The 22,194-nt window shown below is 42.0% G+C and overlaps 1 protein-coding gene across 2 annotated transcripts in view; it reads right to left on the bottom strand.

The window, feature by feature from the left end:
• Positions 1-1,031: 1,031 nt before the first annotated feature.
• LOC119728177 (interleukin-6 receptor subunit beta-like) overlaps positions 1,032-22,194 on the bottom strand; it is a 58,939-nt gene continuing 37,776 nt past the window's right edge. Inside the window, exons 5-13 of one of the 2 annotated variants that reach the window (XM_038200265.1) lie at positions 20,407-20,539; positions 19,348-19,508; positions 9,866-10,023; positions 8,724-8,892; positions 8,188-8,273; positions 6,590-6,710; positions 5,524-5,625; positions 4,185-4,327; positions 1,032-3,532 (exon numbers count right to left, since the gene is read on the bottom strand). In XM_038200265.1, coding sequence (XP_038056193.1) covers positions 2,717-3,532; positions 4,185-4,327; positions 5,524-5,625; positions 6,590-6,710; positions 8,188-8,273; positions 8,724-8,892; positions 9,866-10,023; positions 19,348-19,508; positions 20,407-20,539 — 1,889 coding nt within the window. In that variant the 3' untranslated portion in view covers positions 1,032-2,716. The remainder of the gene's footprint in view (positions 3,533-4,184; positions 4,328-5,523; positions 5,626-6,589; positions 6,711-8,187; positions 8,274-8,723; positions 8,893-9,865; positions 10,024-19,347; positions 19,509-20,406; positions 20,540-22,194) is intronic. The other variant, XM_038200266.1, reaches the window with a different exon arrangement.

Here is a 22,194-nt window from a genome sequence, read left to right as displayed (position 1 = left end):
TATGTTTATTTCATACTTTATTCCCCATAAAATCCATTTATGTACAACAAAACAAATTGCTACATTTTCCTGGGTATTTCTTTAAAGCTAAAATACATTGTAACTACATGTGTATGGATCAGAAAAAGTCATTATTGGTCATCGACTAATATTCATTTTCTGAATATACATGTTAAACCATGAAGTCAAATATGAAATACACATAACATTTTATTTAAGCCTATTTTATTTTTGGTCCTTGGTAATGCACAGATGTGAATTCAAATTCCCAATGAAAGACCAAAATCAAAATACGAAAGTAATAACCATCCAGCAAAATCTACAATTGTGCGAAAATTGTACACAAAAATATATCCCTGAATCTTTAGGGATAGATTAAAGCAAAATCATTGCACACTCAGTGAGACTTTGAATGTAACGCTTAAGAAGAAAATCTACGAGCATTGCATCTCTGTACCACATATCATGTTGGCACCAAAACAGAATGCACACAACCTAAATTATCTTACTACACTCACGTACATGTAGTTTGAAAATACATGTTTGATTTTACTCTGCATTTGGAAACAAAGACATAGTGAAATGTATGTTGAATTTCAATTACATGTGCACTTTTCATTTTCACAAGAATTATCACAAGAATTATCACAATTTACAATGTAATACAATAAGCTCAACAAGAAAGTCACATACAATGTAACACATTTCGAGCAACAAGTGCGCATGCTTTGAACATTTTCAACACTGCGCAATGCGTGCTCGATTGCGTAAAATACGTAGAACTTTGCAGTTCTCCTACACAGATGGCTATCTTTGAGAGAGACCTACTGGGTTTATGGACAGTTCGTGAACAGATTTGCTTTTAACTTGTCAGAGCTCCACAAACGAAACACAATGGATGTATGGAGTGTCATGGCCTAGCGGTTGACAGCACCGGACTCGTGCTCTGGTGTTTCAGAGGCAACAGTGACGTGGGTTCGAGCAAGGCACTTAACCATTCTTGTTTCGTCCTTCGGATGGGACGTAAAGCCGTAGGTCCCGTGTGTTGTATAAGGCCTAAGGCACGTAAAAGAACCCAGTAACGCTTATTGCTAAGAGAAGGGGTTCGCCCCGGTGTTTCTGGCAGGAAGGATGTGTATACATCATGTGCGAGTATAGGAAGATGATGATGATGACTGTTGGCACACATATGGCACACAAATGTACGCACGTCTTTCTAAATGTGCACAACAGTAAGAAAAGGAGAGTAGGGGGGAGACCACAGGGGGCGACATTGCCGACGACGCCTGATGCTTACGCGAAGGCACTATGGCTTTGTACACACTCAGAATAAAGTAGGTTGTCGCAGCGAGGGCAGGAGGTGTACAGCTGCAATGCATTCACGAGTGCTGCCTTCATGTAGTTGTCTGTCTTTGTTACTTGAACATGGAGTCAATACATCCCCCTTGGATCCGATTGAATTATTACATAAATATGCACTGTACATGCAGCACAATTACAAGCAACTCCATATTGGAAGGGTTTTCCTGTTTACTGCAGTGTTCTACCGGTGCATCATAACAGAACATCTCATAACTCAAGAGGCTTGGAACGATTGTACACATTTACTTATATTTCACTACTATATACATGTATATCAAACGATTCTGAATTTTGCAACTGCATGTTGAGAAACACGGACCGACGAAACAAGGAAGTTGGTTTTATTTGCCAAATAAGACAGGTTGTACATTGTACCCAAAAGGAAATTTTCACCTACATGAACAGCCTGCACCAGTCGGGCTGCTAAATGTTAAATGAATTACGTATACAGTCCAATATGCATGCAACCCACGTGTTGATCTGCCCATGGTGCATTTTGCATACATGTACATGTAAGTTCATTCTGTTGCGTACATGTACATGCACACAATAGGATTTCCTTCATCCAGAATAGAACATCATAAAGACAATTCTTATCTGCAAAGTCAAGATTTGCATACATGTTATTTCATGAAGATACTAACTTTTATTTTGAAATTTGAAAAGTGAGAATGGAAGATTAAATATTCATTTTCATATTTTTGTGGAAGCATTAAAAAAGAAACAAGTCCATTTTGGAAGTATAACAAAGTAATAGAAAAATAGAAAATACAGACATTCGGTGCAAAAAAGTAAAAGAATTTTTTTTAAAGGAATTAAGGAGAAATCTATATTACAATTATAAAGTTTTGGAGATCAAAATTTTTTATTTGAATTGTTCTGGATTTTTCAGCTGTTCATAAGAACACTTTGATCGCAATGTAAAGTTAGAAGTGTCTCTTTTTATGTATTAAGAAAAACATTATCGCAAAATTGCAAGGAAAAACATTTTCTTATATAACCACAGATAAAGAAGGCACAAGTTTAACTTGCATCCACAAGAATGAGAGTTTTAAACTGAAAAATGATAAAGACTTCCATAGTTTTGAAATTTGTCATTTGAAGTTATAGATTCTTTAAACAGAACAGACATGCCCGAAGATTACTTGGGTATTATTGCATTAAGAAATTATTGAAATTGTAGTATTTTATTGTGTACCGGTACCGTCGAAGAGGATAAGGAAATTATTTTAATAGAGCAGCAATTTCATCAATTTTGCACATTTCGGTTCAGTAATCCAACAAAAACGTTGTCCCCAAGGGACAGACAAATACTCTGAATATTACAACATTTTTCAAAAATTTACACTTTTTTTTACACACTGCCTGCTCCAGAATTTCCAAACGAGGGCGCTGTTCCATCTGAGATGGTCACATGCACCTCATTGCCAACAGAGGGCGCCGTAGGGTTAATCACAGGTGCAGGAATGGATGAGAGTCTCGTGTAGGCAGGCACCGTCGGTTGGCCCAGTAACAGATCCTGGTTACTTGCAACGGGTTCTCCTTCAGCAATGCGATGGTAAACGTCCCCACCGTTATAGTCGCCCTCGGGGTCGGTTTCCCAACCGGGCGACGTTTCAACCGATCCAGGATCCGACGGGATGGTCGACAGCTTGGTGTAGCTGGGCATCCGATACTCGCTGCCGTTGTCGCCGAAGCCCGAGTCCGTTGAATCCAGTCGGGGCTGGCCCGGACCAGAATGCTGCGAATCCGACAAGGCCGAGTCCGGTATCTGCACGTACAGCTTGGCAAATTTGCCGTAGTTCGCAACTGTCGACCCCGGTGACTCCGGATCCTTATCGGAGCAAACGCCAGAGGAGTTTGTGGAGTTGACGCTCCCCTGCGACATTTTCCTGCAAGAGTTGCTCTTCCCTGAGCAAGACCCGTTTCCAGAGTTGCTGCGCAGAAGTGGGAAGGATTCATCTGGGCTGGCCTGTTCCCGTAATTGTACATAATCTCGTTCGCTGTCCTCTGCAGCGTTTGCTGCTGCTCCGCCAGCAGGTGGGTGGGAGCCTCCGGGAATGTTTCCATTTGGGAGGACTCCATTCGGGGTGCGATGCCCGCGCGGTTCGTCAAAGACCTCACGCTCAACGGCTCCTCTCTGCCCTGGTCGGCTGATGACTCTATCAAACTGGAATGAAACATTTTAAGAAATTCCCAAATTATGAACGAGATTATCTCATTCAAACCAGCCAATTTTCATCAGCAATCTTGGTGGTCAAGTGGCAATCCCTTTGCAGTTTGCACTAGTATAGAGGAAAGTTTAATAAAACATGTCAAACAAAATTGCCTCAGGAGAACTGTTAACAAGCATCGACAGTCCAGGCTCCTGTGTTCCACACGCATTAACCCTAACCTTCCCAAACCTTCCAAAATCCTCTTTGCAAAATGGAGGATTTTGCAGGATTGAGGCTATATGGCAAGAATATGTGGCTGATTTTGGATGGAGGATGCACTGTGTCAAGGTCTTAGGCTGGATCTTGTGTTATTCATGCTCAGCCCTGTGGGCCTAGATTATACTTGAAATCCTCCACACTGCTCCAGGATGTCACTGGCTCTGCCTCAACATCTGACAGCGATTGCTGGAGTATTTGGCAGGATTGAGGCAAAGGTCAACCTCCAAGGACCACATTCAAGAAACAACGGAGGATTTTGCAGGATTGAGGCTGTACGCAATTTGTACATGGAGGCAGCTGGAGGACTGAGGTTGCATCCTAGGGAGTTAGGGTTAAAGAACGTATGGAAGGCATGAAAAATCTACCAAGATTTCTATTTGATCTTACCCTTTCAAGAGGTATCATGGAGATACTGGGCACCGGTTTAAGCAGATGGTAGTGTTTGACGAGACACCAGATGACGGCAATGACCACAAACGTAACAGCCACAACCACAATGGCAACGATGATTGTCACAATGAACGAGGGAGCTAGGTTGGAAATAAAAAAATAAACAACGAAGTCAGAAGTTATTGGAGCTGTGTAAAAGGAGTGCAGTTCCCTGTATTAAAGGTTTCTGGTAGCTCCATCCATTTTGTGCAATTACATAAAGATGCCTACTCTCTTTCGGTGACGATTTTCATAAGGGCACTTAACTTACTTTTACTCGAATTTGTCCTCGATTAAGACAGAATGCCATAACAGTGTTGTAGCACTCGTACTCGTTCTCAAATACAACTCCGAGTCTTTTTTGAGAATACTCGTACAAGCGCTCACACTCGAATGCCAAAATACTCAGGACTTAAATTCATGGTACTCGTACTTGAGAAGCAAAGTGCTTGGACTCGACTATTCGATATCATCAAAGTACTCTCACTCAATTATAAGGACTCGGGGGGGGGGGGGGGGGGGGGGGGGAAATTGAATTATTTAGTTTTGAATGAACAAAATGAGATGCACAAGCCCCATTTTATCGATACTAATGACTATTCAGTACTGAAATGATGGTTTTGAGTGTCAATTCCATTATTTGAGATTTTAATTGTTTTCACCCGAATTCTCCATAAAGTACAGGTACTCGGAGGCCCAAGAACTCGTACTTGGACTCGGGGAGTCTGTACTCGTTCTCAAGCCTTGGTCAAAGTACTCAGATAAGAGTGGTTCCCGATAGCTTGATACTCGGATAAAAGTACTTATTAACCCTCTGAGCAGCGAAGTGGTGATTTCATTCTCCACATTTTCCAAATATGGGCATAATTTTTTTTTCAATGGGCCAATAAGGCCAAGCTTCCATGTAATCCTCACCCCTACTATACACCACAAGCCTGTAGACTCCCATTGGCCAGACCCTACCCACTCCGGAGTAAGGAGTGTTAAAAGACAGAAGCCAAGATGGTGCCCAATGCCTTTGTGCAGGAATGGGAGATCTTAGTGGCCAACCCCTAAGAGCCGCCAATCCCTTTGTGTCAACCCCTCGTGCCGCCAGGAGCCCAGACAGGTTGTAAACAATCCCTGGCCATGTGAATGACCTATATCTTGTGCATGTACAGGCATGCCAGGGTTATTGACCTATCAACACATGTGGTGATTAAATTCTCCACGTGGTTCCACCGTGTGATTTTTTTATAAGCTGCTCGGAGGGTTAACACTGATGACAACATCCTACATGTAGCTGATTGGTACTCACCAGGTTTCTGCTCAGCTGCAATGTCAAGCAAACTTCGTGGTGAGGGGCCGGCACCATTATACGCTTCAATGGCAAATCTGTATCCTCTGTACCGTTCCAAACCTGCAAACAGTCCATGTTTTATGTATATTAAGTTATCTACTGGTCTTGTCAGCCCCAAAAATCTGGTGATTTCTTTTAAAGAGGTTGTGGAATGCTTGAAGACATTTCCGTCATTTTTCGGGGATATGTAGCCTAAGGTGTGATGAAATAAAAACAACTATTGTGTCTGTCTTGAAATGAGTACAAAAGGTACTCTTGAGAGCTGTTTTTCAGGTCCTGTTTCGACCCGAACGTGCAATTTGTGTAAAAGTCGTCGTTGGGGGCAGCAAACAAAACACAGTAAATCGTGACGTATTAAACAGGATTTCCGATGCAGCGTAGTATAAACGAAAAATGACGGAAATGTCTTCGACCATTCCACAACCTCTTTAATACAACTGGAAACTATTACATGAAACTGCTTTACAGCGCTACAATATATCTTATTCCTTCAACGCATCATGGCTGCAATTTGACCTGCGAACCATTTCATAAAACACGTCGTTGTGCGACACTAATTTATTCTATGCACATTAAATAGTTGTATGATATTCAGCAAAGAGTTGGGTCTTCTCTCAAAAAGTTTTTAAAACAAAATGTTGGAGAGATGAGGTGGTTTTCCAGGGGAAAAAAACATGCTGTTATAATTCATATTTACTTCAATTCATATTCTTTTTACAAATTTGAAGAAAATGTCTTGGTATTATAATTTTATTAATTCAATTCTAAGGCGATCAAACTGGGTCAGAAACAAAGACGCTTCTTATTTTTCAATGGCCAAAAGGCATGTCGTTACTTCCGACGTTGTTAAGGACCTACTACGTATCGCTACTTGCGATGTGTTACGCATTGCAACTTAAGTTGCGACATATGGCAGCGCTTTGTGAAATCGGTTGAAGGCCCTAAATAAAACAAGTTTACTTAAAGAGAAAACAATATGTAGGTACCGGTAACAACAAAAAGTACACTGAAGAGACAAACTCACCAGGAATTTCCAAGCTTGTCGTGGAAGGGTCGTCTACTGTTGTCACATTCTCATGGCTACGGTTGCCTCTGATCACGCGATAGCCCAGGATTTTACCACGTGCATTGGCTTGTGAAAGAGGCTGAAATAAAAAGAGGGGGGGGGGGGGAAATCAGGTCAAGGTTTCAGATTAACAACAATGTAATGTTTTGGATTGATTCTCAGCTGAATCCAACTAACAAGGGTGGTTTAGGGCAGAATAGGGCGTAATAGGCAGGGTGCTTTGAGGCAGCCCAGGACAGTTCTGCGGTCCAACAGAACGTTCCTTGTCTTTTTGGGTAGCGGGAACGTTCTTTTACTTGCTGAGAACATTATTGTAGCCAGATTCAAGAATTTCGCTGTGATAGATCTGTGGGATTTCAAGAACAAAGCCGTGTTGTATTGCGTGAACCATTTTTTGTGGAATTTTATTCATTTCAGCTGATTTTCACACAACCCCAGCAGACCAATGAGGGAAGTAATCAAGAAGGAGGTTACTGTTCAGGTGTTTCGTTTGTTGACGGGACAGGGATTCTTGTATTTTTGGTTCATTTCTCAGAAGGGGAAATTGAGGCATCCTTGGAAATTCTTCCCGACTTCTTAAATAATTCCTTCCATTAAAAAAACATATGAATACAATGGTCTGCAGGACATGTACGTCATCTTGGTTTCAGCAGAAAAACACACATTGAACCACATTGTTTTGAGTATTTCAATTTATAATAATAATAATTATTATTTATACAGCACGTTTTTTTTAAAGGATACAAAGTGCTGGTGGAGAATGCATTCAAAGACAGGTAAATGAAGTATGTGAACATATGACATCCATTATGTAGCACCTTTTTGCTTTTGTTTATCAGACAAACAAATTGGGGAAAAAAATTAAAAATTGACATTGGAAGAAAAAAATGTAAGTTTGGACAAATAAGGAGAGACTACCATGCAAGATTGACCACTGCAGTCATTCAGTAGGACTACAGTATCTAGTCCATAAAAATCTTTAGAGAAAGTTCGCCTGTCTCAAACTAAATATATATCTGTTTTGGTGGAGCTTTAGTTGCTCACAACACAATTGGTTATAACACAACTTTGGAGCAGAACCCCTTTCACACAAGCTAGAATCCGACACAGCTTTTACAAGGGTCCGACGCTCTACACGGTTAAAATCCAACCCTGGCCAGGACCAGGGTCGAGAAGAGGGTCTACCTTGGTAGAAAATCCAAAATCTACAGCCGACCCGTGTGCACACTGGTAGAATCATATGCCTTGCGTACCCATGTAAGATGGAACCTGGTTCCGCCTACAGTGGACCCAAGTTGATTTCAACACTGGTGAGCGAGACAATTGACCTTTATCATGCTGCCACCATTTTAGTCATGTTCCCTGTATCCAATAACAGTACTGAATGACACTAGGAACCAGACTTTATTTCCTTCTAGCCTCGCTTTGGTTATGTTGATTTGAATGGGCAAAAATCAAGATGGACGCAACATGATAATGGTCTCTAGCGTGAAAAGGCCTGATGGAACCCATGTCAAACCCCTAGTTACACCCCTGGACACACGTGATGGACTTACCACCCATTTCAAGAGCACATCGCGGAGGGAGTCATTCTGGGCGTTGACTTGCGAGCTCCACGTGACATTAACTTCTGCGTCAGGCCCTGAACAATATCAAGACAAACAAATGTGATTCACTGTAACTTTTAAGAAAGAAAGTGATCAGCAATCATCTGTAACGTGATTTTAACAATTCCTACACGGCTAGTATGGGCACTCAACTCCCAACGAGTGCAAGTGGAACGCAGGATAACGTAGGATATTCTGTGTAAGCACCGTTGCTAGCAGAATTTTCCCTAATCAATATATATTGAATATCCCATGTAAAGTTAAAGACCATAACGATGACACTTTGATTAAAAAAACCCACAAATCTTAAGTCCCAATTTTCCACCGCTTTCTCGGGGCATATTACGCAAACTTTTTAAAACAAAGCTCAGCACTGAGAGTTTGCCCAGAATGGGCGTCCTTTTTTAAATAGATTTACATTGTATTCCGTAAAGCACTGTGTCCATACATGTGTACACTGATCAACAGAGATATTTCAAACTTACGTTGTTCCAGCGTTCTGCTGCAGGACAAATCTGACCACTGACTCCACGAACCATATTTAATTTTAGCTGCAACCCTGACGCAGTAAACGGTGTAGGCATCCAGCGAGGATGGGGACGGTAGTTCGGCGTATGTCTTCCCATTTATAAACTCATCCGAAGGTCCAGGGTACTGGGAGGTCAACAATAAGTCAATATTGAATTCAAATTTTTGATCATTATTTCCTTGAGTGTTCCTCTTCATTTTGGGATGGATAACCCAAACCCAAAAATGCCTCCAAAGTGTTTTTCAGAGAGGGGGAAATGTTGTGTGGACGTGGGCGAGTCCACACAACGTCTTCACTACCTGCACTGTGTGGACATCTTTTGTTCAGAGGTCCACACAGTGACTGCACTGCCTGCACACACATACTCTCCCTTTGAACTTTATACTGTGGCATTACATGTAGATCTTTTCAATTACAGTGACTGTGTTAAAATTATGCCACTAAAAATCATTCACAGAATTTGCGTATAGGGTGATGTACGTGTATATCAATATAAGGTTTTGCCCCTCACCGACGTATGTATCGGTGAAGAACAAAACCTAATGTTGATTTACATCACGCCAATTCCAACTTATGATTAATTTAATTGCGGCACCCGTTGCTACATGTGCATGTACCAGCTAACTGATCCCGCAAGCTCGGTGGTCGAGTGGTAAGACGTCTGCACTCGAAAGCAGGAGGTCGTGGGTTCGAGTCCCACCCAAGTGATTTTTTTCAACTAGAGGTAACACACCGAGTATACAGTGTTCAAACCTCGGTCTAGGGCAAAACTTAATATTGACTCACTAAAAATCAGTCAATTTTGGCAACTTCCTTGTTACCAAACCCAACAGGGATAAACTTGTTGAATTGACATGCATCTGTGAATCACGTCAGTGAACCATCTTCCAAAGGAGATTGATGGTCTGAAAATTTATGGTTTATTTTATACATATTATGTACATACAGGATCGCAATTTTGCCCAAAAAATCCTGAAACCATCCCACATTGCTTTACTGATGTGTCTCCATTTCAAGTTCTGCCGAGAAGCATCTGGTTTTTAACGGAACATGTAGAGCACCAATGTTAATTTCTGACAATTAGGGTTTAGTTCATACCTCCATCCACACGTTTGTGCCTTCTTTGTAATATTCAAGTTTGTAATACAAGTAGTCCCTGTAAGACGTCTTCCATTCAAGCGGGAGTTCCCATGTGACATTCAATCGAGATCTTGGGATGGGATTTGCCGAGACATTTCTTGGCGGATGAGGAACAGCTGTTGAGGAAACAGGAACATCAAATATGTCAGTGGTTTCTGAGACGAAAACAGGGTGATCATGTGCAGGAAACCTTTTTAGATACATGTAACATTAGATTTACCACAGATCCTGTACACAAGGATAAATGACTTCCCCAAATTTCTGGTTACGTGCGTGATACCACTGTGCGCGTCGTGCGTGCGCGCCTGTGCAGGACTCGGCGCACAACGGCAGTCAAATTTCTGCAGGTTTCAATGAGATTTAGGCTGGGGCCAGCTGTCGGGGATTCATGGCGCGCGCATTGTTCTACATGACCTTAAAAGAAGTACATGTACATGAAAAGCTCATGAGTTGAATTGGGACTGGAAGACTTGTGATGGACTTGTGATGGACTTGTGATGGACTTGTGATGGACATGTGATGGACTTGTGATGGACTTGTGATGGACTTAAGATGGACTTGTAATGGACTTGTGATGGACTTGTGATGGACTTGTGATGGACTTGTGATGGACTTGTGATGGACTTGTTATGGACTTGTGATGGACTAGTGAATGACTTGTGATGGACTTGTGATGGATTTGTGATGGACTTGCAATGGACTTGTGATGGACTTGTGATGGACTTGTGATGGACTTAAGATGGACTTGTGACGGACTTGTGATGGACTTGTGATGGACTTGTGATGGACTTGTGATGGACTAGTGAATGACTTGTGATGGACTTGTGATGGATTTGTGATGGACTTGCAATGGACTTGCGATGGACTTGTGATGGACTTGTGATGAACTTGTGATGGACTTGTGATGGACTTGTGATGGACTTGTGATGGACTTGTGATGGACTTAAGATGGACTTGTGATGGACTTGTGATGGGCTTGTAATGGACTTGTGATGGACTTGTGATGGACTTGTGATGAACTTGTGATGGACTTGTTATGGACTTGTGATGGACTAGTGAATGACTTGTGATGGACTTGTGATGGATTTGTGATGGACTTGTGATGAACTTGTGATGGACTTGTTATGGACTTGTGATGGACTAGTGAATGACTTGTGATGGACTTGTGATGGATTTGTGATGGACTTGCAATGGACTTGTGATGGACTTGTGATGGACTTGTGATGGACTTAAGATGGACTTGTGACGGACTTGTGATGGACTTGTGATGGACTTGTGATGGACTTGCAATGGACTTGCGATGGACTTGTGATGGACTTGTGATGGACTTGTGATGGACTTGTGATGGACTTGTGATGGACTTAAGATGGACTTGTGATGGACTTGTGATGGGCTTGTGATGGACTTGTGATGGACTTGTGATGGACTTGTGATGAACTTGTGATGGACTTGTTATGGACTTGTGATGGACTAGTGAATGACTTGTGATGGACTTGTGATGGATTTGTGATGGACTTGTGATGAACTTGTGATGGACTTGTTATGGACTTGTGATGGACTAGTGAATGACTTGTGATGGACTTGTGATGGATTTGTGATGGACTTGCAATGGACTTGTGATGGACTTGTGATGGACTTGTGATGGACTTAAGATGGACTTGTGACGGACTTGTGATGGACTTGTGATGACTTGTGATGGACTTGTGATGGACTTGTGATGGACTTGTGATGGACTAGTGAATGACTTGTGATGGACTTGTGATGGATTTGTGATGGACTTGCAATGGACTTGCGATGGACTTGTGATGGACTTGTGATGGACTTGTGATGGACTTGTGATGGACTTGTAATGGACTTGTGATGGACTTGTGATGGACTTGTGATGAACTTGTGATGGACTTGTTATGGACTTGTGATGGACTAGTGAATGACTTGTGATGGACTTGTGATGGATTTGTGATGGACTTGTGATGATCTTGTGATGGACTTGTTATGGACTTGTGACGGACTAGTGAATGACTTGTGATGGACTTGTGATGGATTTGTGATGGACTTGCAATGGACTTGTGATGGACTTGTGATGGACTTGTGATGGACTTAAGATGGACTTGTGACGGACTTGTGATGGACTTGTGATGACTTGTGATGGACTTGTGATGGACTTGTGATGGACTAGTGAATGACTTGTGATGGACTTGTGATGGATTTGTGATGGACTTGCAATGGACTTGCGATGGACTTGTGATGGACTTGTGATGGACTTGTGATGGACTTGTGATGGACTTGTGATGGACTTAAGATGGACTTGTGATGGACTTGTGATGGGCTTGTAATGGACTTGTGATGGACTTGTGATGAACTTGTGATGGACTTGTTATGGATTTGTGATGGACTTGTGATGGATTTGTGATGACTTGTGATGGACTTGTGATGGACTTGTGATGGACTAGTGAATGACTTGTGATGGACTTGTGATGGATTTGTGATGGACTTGCAATGGACTTGCGATGGACTTGTGATGGACTTGTGATGGACTTGTGATGAACTTGTGATGGACTTGTGATGGACTTAAGATGGACTTGTGATGGACTTGTGATGGGCTTGTAATGGACTTGTGATGGGCTTGTAATGGACTTGTGATGGACTTGTGATGAACTTGTGATGGACTTGTTATGGACTTGTGATGGACTAGTGAATGACTTGTGATGGACTTGTGATGGATTTGTGATGGACTTGCAATGGACTTGCGATGGACTTGTGATGGAATTGTGATGGACTTGTGATGGACTTGTGATGGACTTGTGATGGATTTGTGATGGACTTGCAATGGACTTGCGATGGACTTGTGATGGACTTGTGATGGACTTGTGATGGACTTGTGATGGACTTGTGATGGGCTTGTAATGGACTTGTGATGGACTTGTGATGGACTTGTGATGAACTTGTGATGGACTTGTTATGGACTTGTGATGGACTAGTGAATGACTTGTGATGGACTTGTGATGGATTTGTGATGGACTTGTGATGGACTTGCAATGGACTTGCGATGGACTTGTGATGGACTTGTGATGGACTTAAGATGGACTTGTGACGGACTTGTGATGGACTTGTGATGACTTGTGATGGATTTGTGATGGACTTGCAATGGACTTGCAATGGACTTGTGATGGACTTGTGATGGACTTGTGATGGACTAGTGAATGACTTGTGATGGACTTGTGATGGATTTGTGATGGACTTGTGATGAACTTGTGATGGACTTGTTATGGACTTGTGACGGACTAGTGAATGACTTGTGATGGACTTGTGATGGATTTGTGATGGACTTGCAATGGACTTGTGATGGACTTGTGATGGACTTGTGATGGACTTAAGATGGACTTGTGACGGACTTGTGATGGACTTGTGATGACTTGTGATGGACTTGTGATGGACTTGTGATGGACTAGTGAATGACTTGTGATGGACTTGTGATGGATTTGTGATGGACTTGCAATGGACTTGCGATGGACTTGTGATGGACTTGTGATGGACTTGTGATGGACTTAAGATGGACTTGTGACGGACTTGTGATGGACTTGTGATGACTTGTGATGGATTTGTGATGGACTTGCAATGGACTTGCAATGGACTTGTGATGGACTTGTGATGGACTTGTGATGGACTTAAGATGGACTTGTGATGGACTTGTGATGGACTTGTGATGGACTTGTTATGGACTTGTGATGGACTAGTGAATGACTTGTGATGGACTTGTGATGGATTTGTGATGGACTTGTGATGATCTTGTGATGGACTTGTTATGGACTTGTGACGGACTAGTGAATGACTTGTGATGGACTTGTGATGGATTTGTGATGGACTTGCAATGGACTTGTGATGGACTTGTGATGGACTTGTGATGGACTTAAGATGGACTTGTGACGGACTTGTGATGGACTTGTGATGACTTGTGATGGACTTGTGATGGACTTGTGATGGACTAGTGAATGACTTGTGATGGACTTGTGATGGATTTGTGATGGACTTGCAATGGACTTGCGATGGACTTGTGATGGACTTGTGATGGACTTGTGATGGACTTGTGATGGACTTGTGATGGACTTAAGATGGACTTGTGATGGACTTGTGATGGGCTTGTAATGGACTTGTTATGGACTTGTGATGAACTTGTGATGGACTTGTTATGGATTTGTGATGGACTTGTGATGGATTTGTGATGACTTGTGATGGACTTGTGATGGACTTGTGATGGACTAGTGAATGACTTGTGATGGACTTGTGATGGATTTGTGATGGACTTGCAATGGACTTGCGATGGACTTGTGATGGACTTGTGATGGACTTGTGATGAACTTGTGATGGACTTGTGATGGACTTAAGATGGACTTGTGATGGACTTGTGATGGGCTTGTAATGGACTTGTGATGGGCTTGTAATGGACTTGTGATGGACTTGTGATGAACTTGTGATGGACTTGTTATGGACTTGTGATGGACTAGTGAATGACTTGTGATGGACTTGTGATGGATTTGTGATGGACTTGCAATGGACTTGCGATGGACTTGTGATGGAATTGTGATGGACTTGTGATGGACTTGTGATGGACTTGTGATGGATTTGTGATGGACTTGCAATGGACTTGCGATGGACTTGTGATGGACTTGTGATGGACTTGTGATGGACTTGTGATGGACTTGTGATGGGCTTGTAATGGACTTGTGATGGACTTGTGATGGACTTGTGATGAACTTGTGATGGACTTGTTATGGACTTGTGATGGACTAGTGAATGACTTGTGATGGACTTGTGATGGATTTGTGATGGACTTGTGATGGACTTGCAATGGACTTGCGATGGACTTGTGATGGACTTGTGATGGACTTAAGATGGACTTGTGACGGACTTGTGATGGACTTGTGATGACTTGTGATGGATTTGTGATGGACTTGCAATGGACTTGCAATGGACTTGTGATGGACTTGTGATGGACTTGTGATGAACTTGTGATGGACTTGTTATGGACTTGTGATGGACTAGTGAATGACTTGTGATGGACTTGTGATGGATTTGTGATGGACTTGTGATGAACTTGTGATGGACTTGTTATGGACTTGTGATGGACTAGTGAATGACTTGTGATGGACTTGTGATGGATTTGTGATGGACTTGCAATGGACTTGTGATGGACTTGTGATGGACTTGTGATGGACTTAAGATGGACTTGTGACGGACTTGTGATGGACTTGTGATGACTTGTGATGGACTTGTGATGGACTTGTGATGGACTTGTGATGGACTAGTGAATGACTTGTGATGGACTTGTGATGGATTTGTGATGGACTTGCAATGGACTTGCGATGGACTTGTGATGGACTTGTGATGGACTTGTGATGGACTTGTGATGGACTAGTGAATGACTTGTGATGGACTTGTGATGGATTTGTGATGGACTTGTGATGGACTTGCAATGGACTTGCGATGGACTTGTGATGGACTTGTGATGGACTTAAGATGGACTTGTGACGGACTTGTGATGGACTTGTGATGACTTGTGATGGATTTGTGATGGACTTGCAATGGACTTGCAATGGACTTGTGATGGACTTGTGATGGACTTGTGATGAACTTGTGATGGACTTGTTATGGACTTGTGATGGACTAGTGAATGACTTGTGATGGACTTGTGATGGATTTGTGATGGACTTGTGATGATCTTGTGATGGACTTGTTATGGACTTGTGACGGACTAGTGAATGACTTGTGATGGACTTGTGATGGATTTGTGATGGACTTGCAATGGACTTGTGATGGACTTGTGATGGACTTGTGATGGACTTAAGATGGACTTGTGACGGACTTGTGATGGACTTGTGATGACTTGTGATGGACTTGTGATGGACTTGTGATGGACTAGTGAATGACTTGTGATGGACTTGTGATGGATTTGTGATGGACTTGCAATGGACTTGCGATGGACTTGTGATGGACTTGTGATGGACTTGTGATGGACTTGTGATGGACTTGTGATGGACTTAAGATGGACTTGTGATGGACTTGTGATGGGCTTGTAATGGACTTGTGATGGACTTGTGATGAACTTGTGATGGACTTGTTATGGATTTGTGATGGACTTGTGATGGATTTGTGATGACTTGTGATGGACTTGTGATGGACTTGTGATGGACTAGTGAATGACTTGTGATGGACTTGTGATGGATTTGTGATGGACTTGCAATGGACTTGCGATGGACTTGTGATGGACTTGTGATGGACTTGTGATGAACTTGTGATGGACTTGTGATGGACTTAAGATGGACTTGTGATGGACTTGTGATGGGCTTGTAATGGACTTGTGATGGGCTTGTAATGGACTTGTGATGGACTTGTGATGAACTTGTGATGGACTTGTTATGGACTTGTGATGGACTAGTGAATGACTTGTGATGGACTTGTGATGGATTTGTGATGGACTTGCAATGGACTTGCGATGGACTTGTGATGGAATTGTGATGGACTTGTGATGGACTTGTGATGGACTTGTGATGGATTTGTGATGGACTTGCAATGGACTTGCGATGGACTTGTGATGGACTTGTGATGGACTTGTGATGGACTTGTGATGGACTTGTGATGGGCTTGTAATGGACTTGTGATGGACTTGTGATGGACTTGTGATGAACTTGTGATGGACTTGTTATGGACTTGTGATGGACTAGTGAATGACTTGTGATGGACTTGTGATGGATTTGTGATGGACTTGTGATGGACTTGCAATGGACTTGCGATGGACTTGTGATGGACTTGTGATGGACTTAAGATGGACTTGTGACGGACTTGTGATGGACTTGTGATGACTTGTGATGGATTTGTGATGGACTTGCAATGGACTTGCAATGGACTTGTGATGGACTTGTGATGGACTTGTGATGGACTAGTGAATGACTTGTGATGGACTTGTGATGGATTTGTGATGGACTTGTGATGAACTTGTGATGGACTTGTTATGGACTTGTGACGGACTAGTGAATGACTTGTGATGGACTTGTGATGGATTTGTGATGGACTTGCAATGGACTTGTGATGGACTTGTGATGGACTTGTGATGGACTTAAGATGGACTTGTGACGGACTTGTGATGGACTTGTGATGACTTGTGATGGACTTGTGATGGACTTGTGATGGACTAGTGAATGACTTGTGATGGACTTGTGATGGATTTGTGATGGACTTGCAATGGACTTGCGATGGACTTGTGATGGACTTGTGATGGACTTGTGATGGACTTAAGATGGACTTGTGACGGACTTGTGATGGACTTGTGATGACTTGTGATGGATTTGTGATGGACTTGCAATGGACTTGCAATGGACTTGTGATGGACTTGTGATGGACTTGTGATGGACTTAAGATGGACTTGTGATGGACTTGTGATGGACTTGTGATGGACTTGTTATGGACTTGTGATGGACTAGTGAATGACTTGTGATGGACTTGTGATGGATTTGTGATGGACTTGTGATGATCTTGTGATGGACTTGTTATGGACTTGTGACGGACTAGTGAATGACTTGTGATGGACTTGTGATGGATTTGTGATGGACTTGCAATGGACTTGTGATGGACTTGTGATGGACTTGTGATGGACTTAAGATGGACTTGTGACGGACTTGTGATGGACTTGTGATGACTTGTGATGGACTTGTGATGGACTTGTGATGGACTAGTGAATGACTTGTGATGGACTTGTGATGGATTTGTGATGGACTTGCAATGGACTTGCGATGGACTTGTGATGGACTTGTGATGGACTTGTGATGGACTTGTGATGGACTTGTGATGGACTTAAGATGGACTTGTGATGGACTTGTGATGGGCTTGTAATGGACTTGTTATGGACTTGTGATGAACTTGTGATGGACTTGTTATGGATTTGTGATGGACTTGTGATGGATTTGTGATGACTTGTGATGGACTTGTGATGGACTTGTGATGGACTAGTGAATGACTTGTGATGGACTTGTGATGGATTTGTGATGGACTTGCAATGGACTTGCGATGGACTTGTGATGGACTTGTGATGGACTTGTGATGAACTTGTGATGGACTTGTGATGGACTTAAGATGGACTTGTGATGGACTTGTGATGGGCTTGTAATGGACTTGTGATGGGCTTGTAATGGACTTGTGATGGACTTGTGATGAACTTGTGATGGACTTGTTATGGACTTGTGATGGACTAGTGAATGACTTGTGATGGACTTGTGATGGATTTGTGATGGACTTGCAATGGACTTGCGATGGACTTGTGATGGAATTGTGATGGACTTGTGATGGACTTGTGATGGACTTGTGATGGATTTGTGATGGACTTGCAATGGACTTGCGATGGACTTGTGATGGACTTGTGATGGACTTGTGATGGACTTGTGATGGACTTGTGATGGGCTTGTAATGGACTTGTGATGGACTTGTGATGGACTTGTGATGAACTTGTGATGGACTTGTTATGGACTTGTGATGGACTAGTGAATGACTTGTGATGGACTTGTGATGGATTTGTGATGGACTTGTGATGGACTTGCAATGGACTTGCGATGGACTTGTGATGGACTTGTGATGGACTTAAGATGGACTTGTGACGGACTTGTGATGGACTTGTGATGACTTGTGATGGATTTGTGATGGACTTGCAATGGACTTGCAATGGACTTGTGATGGACTTGTGATGGACTTGTGATGGACTAGTGAATGACTTGTGATGGACTTGTGATGGATTTGTGATGGACTTGTGATGAACTTGTGATGGACTTGTTATGGACTTGTGACGGACTAGTGAATGACTTGTGATGGACTTGTGATGGATTTGTGATGGACTTGCAATGGACTTGTGATGGACTTGTGATGGACTTGTGATGGACTTAAGATGGACTTGTGACGGACTTGTGATGGACTTGTGATGACTTGTGATGGACTTGTGATGGACTTGTGATGGACTAGTGAATGACTTGTGATGGACTTGTGATGGATTTGTGATGGACTTGCAATGGACTTGCGATGGACTTGTGATGGACTTGTGATGGACTTGTGATGGACTTAAGATGGACTTGTGACGGACTTGTGATGGACTTGTGATGACTTGTGATGGATTTGTGATGGACTTGCAATGGACTTGCAATGGACTTGTGATGGACTTGTGATGGACTTGTGATGGACTTAAGATGGACTTGTGATGGACTTGTGATGGACTTGTGATGACTTGTGATGGATTTGTGATGGACTTGCAATGGACTTGCGATGGACTTGTGATGGACTTGTGATGGACTTGTGACGGACTTGTGATGGACTTGTGATGGCCTTGTGATGGACTTGTGATGGACTTGTGATGGACTCGACTACATGTACATCCCTGCTGTTCCTACACCAGGTCAGGTACTTACTTTCAGATTCATAGTCGAAGGCCAGTTCTGTGGAGATAGCATGGCCTAACTTGTTACTTGATAAGACTCGAAGCTGTATTGGCCCATGAATGGATCCCGACATTGTGCACGTCTGTTCGTCGGAGCAAGAACAACTGCCTTCCTCGAAGTCGCTGCCTTCACTGTTAGAAAAACAAGGAATGGCAAATGATCAGAAATGTCTAGGTTTCAATAATTCTGCCTGACTTAGTTGAAGCCTTATGGCGTGGATCTCAACCTTACTTCACAATAGTGCCGAAGAGCTAATGATTAATTGCAGTATTGCAGAACTCACACTCACAAGAATGTACCCATACTCATACTCACATAAAAAAAGATACCAGCACTCAAACTTATACGGTAGCAAAGTATTCATACTCATACCGTAGCAAACTACTCATACTCATACCGTATCAAAGTACTCATACTCGTACTCATGAACATGCTCCCCTACTGGAATTTTAATTTTCTGTAGGATACATGTACCAGGCATGCAACTGGGTATTCACAAAAAAAGAGGAAATTCAAATCTTTCCAAGACTTTGCACAGTGTTTTTCTATTCTCAATGGCACACATGGGAAGTAAAAAAAGAGGAAATCAGCTGATCCGAGGAAAAGTTGCATGCCTGATGTACACCGCATGAAAAGAACTATACTGTTTGGAGGCTTTTGCACATGAAAATATACATCCAGCATCTAGTAATGGTCAAGGAGATTACAGACTAGGAATTTTGGATCATTTCTCTTCATCATTACTTAGATTTAATGGTTAACTGGCTCTGTCATGGACACTGCTTTCATGAACTGGAAATGCCAACATTTATATGTACACATAATACAGACATGAGTGCAACACACGGCACAACTTTCTTCATTAAAGACCCGTCTTTATTTAGATACAAGAAAAAACATGCACAGCTCTCTAAAACTGTGTTTGTAGAAAGGGCTATAGCCAAAGGTCAGTTTTATTGTCTACACATGTGCTCAATAAATGGTAGCAAGTAGATAAAACAAAAAATGATGATTACTGAAGTGTCTTACTGGATATGGTAGTACCTGTACTGCAGCATGTAGGTTGTGTTGAGATTCGTATCTTTGCCCAGCTCCCATTTGCAAGTTACGTCCCACAAGTTGGGGCAGTAGCAAAACAGGCCATGGGCTGCATCCGGGGGTTCTGTAAGATACACAAATGATTAATAGGTTTATGTACGAGTTAGCCTTAAAGGTAGAATATTTTATTTTCAGCTATCTAAAAAGTAACTGACAAAATTATTGATGAAAAGCTTACTTGGTTTAAAGATAGTAATGGCACTAAACTGCCTGTGAAATTATTCTTTCTGGCATGCTGTCATTTTGAAGAAAACAATCAAAGAAGGTTATTGCCAAAGATGCGTCTAAAGACGTTTAAGTTTCTGGAAATTTCCGTTAGAAGTTTGTTTTTAATTCCGTTAGTAGTTTTTTCCTAATTTGGAGAAGCCGTGAATGGGTGCATGCAAGCGTTGACATGACACACATGCGCGTGCCCGCGTGCGGTTGCTACAATTTGTCGGTTCAGTGCATGACATCGCGTAAATGCAAGCGGCAAAAATGAGAACGTGTCCCAGACGCTGAATTCCGGCGCAATTCAAAACATCGACTTGGCAACTTTTGAATTGAAATCGAGATCCTAGAATATTGTTTTCTCGGAATATACTATGTACAGCATTTACTGAGCTAAAACTTCATCAGGTTGAGGCAATGTTAGAAAAGGAATCTATGTTTTTTGGATGAAACTCGAAAATAGCACAGGAAACATAACTGTAAAATCACACAATTTTATTTTGGACAAAATCAAACAACTGAGACAGCTCAATCAAACAGAGCAATTTGTATTTCACATTATGAACATGGAAATTCAACGTCCCTGAATGAGTGCAAATGAGTACATTTGCTTCACATTCAAAAAAGATTTTTTGGAAACCATGGATCGCAACTTTGACCATGACATTTGCATAAATGGCTGAACGCTACGCTGGATTATATATGCAATGAGTCAAAACATCCACAAGACACTAGGATGGAGATTATAATAAAAAGTCATATAGGCTTTGTCCCCCTCCCCCCCATACCAATGAAATTGTGCCAATGGTGTCTTGCACAGTCATGACAATAAATTCTGTGCACATGTAAATTGTAAAACTAGGAAAACATATTGTTCAGAACACCACATGAACATGTATGTATACAGATACATGTATAGCATGTACCGTTACCTGTATCTGAAATAATGGCCATATTTTATCTGCGCTCTACAAATTTTTTTGATTAAAATTTAGTGCTGATGGATCAAACTCCGTACGCGTCACGACATTAACTAGTGTTTGAAAGATGGCAGACACTAGCTACAAGTACATGTAGTCTAAATGATTACCGAGGTACTTAATCAAAATGCGAAAAGCAGTTTTCCTGGCGTCAGTGAAAGTTACTCTTATTAGCAGGATCAAGCTTGTGAGCGCACAACAAAATTAATGCAATAAGGGTATCGAGTTTGCACTCAGTTATTCTGCCTGAAAGAAAATCTCTCTAATGAACACATGTGGTTCTGAGAGAACTGGTGGAAACTCAGCTTCAAATGTTATTGAAAATTAATGCAATTTGTGACGTACTCTGGCAAAATGAGGAATGTCCCCAAATTAACCGTGTTTTGAGTAAATCAACACCTGAAATCGGATGTACATGTATTTGAAAAAGCATATCAAAATCCATTTTGAGTATTTGGTATTTTTAAGTAGCTAAGGTATCCAAGATTCACGCTAAGCATTTTTGCTGGGAAAAAAATCCCAGCAAGAC

This window comes from Patiria miniata, unplaced genomic scaffold, assembly GCF_015706575.1.
Source record: "Patiria miniata isolate m_02_andy unplaced genomic scaffold, ASM1570657v1 HiC_scaffold_20, whole genome shotgun sequence".
NCBI lineage: Eukaryota > Metazoa > Echinodermata > Asteroidea > Valvatida > Asterinidae > Patiria > Patiria miniata.
This window is presented reverse-complemented; position numbering and strand designations above follow the sequence as displayed.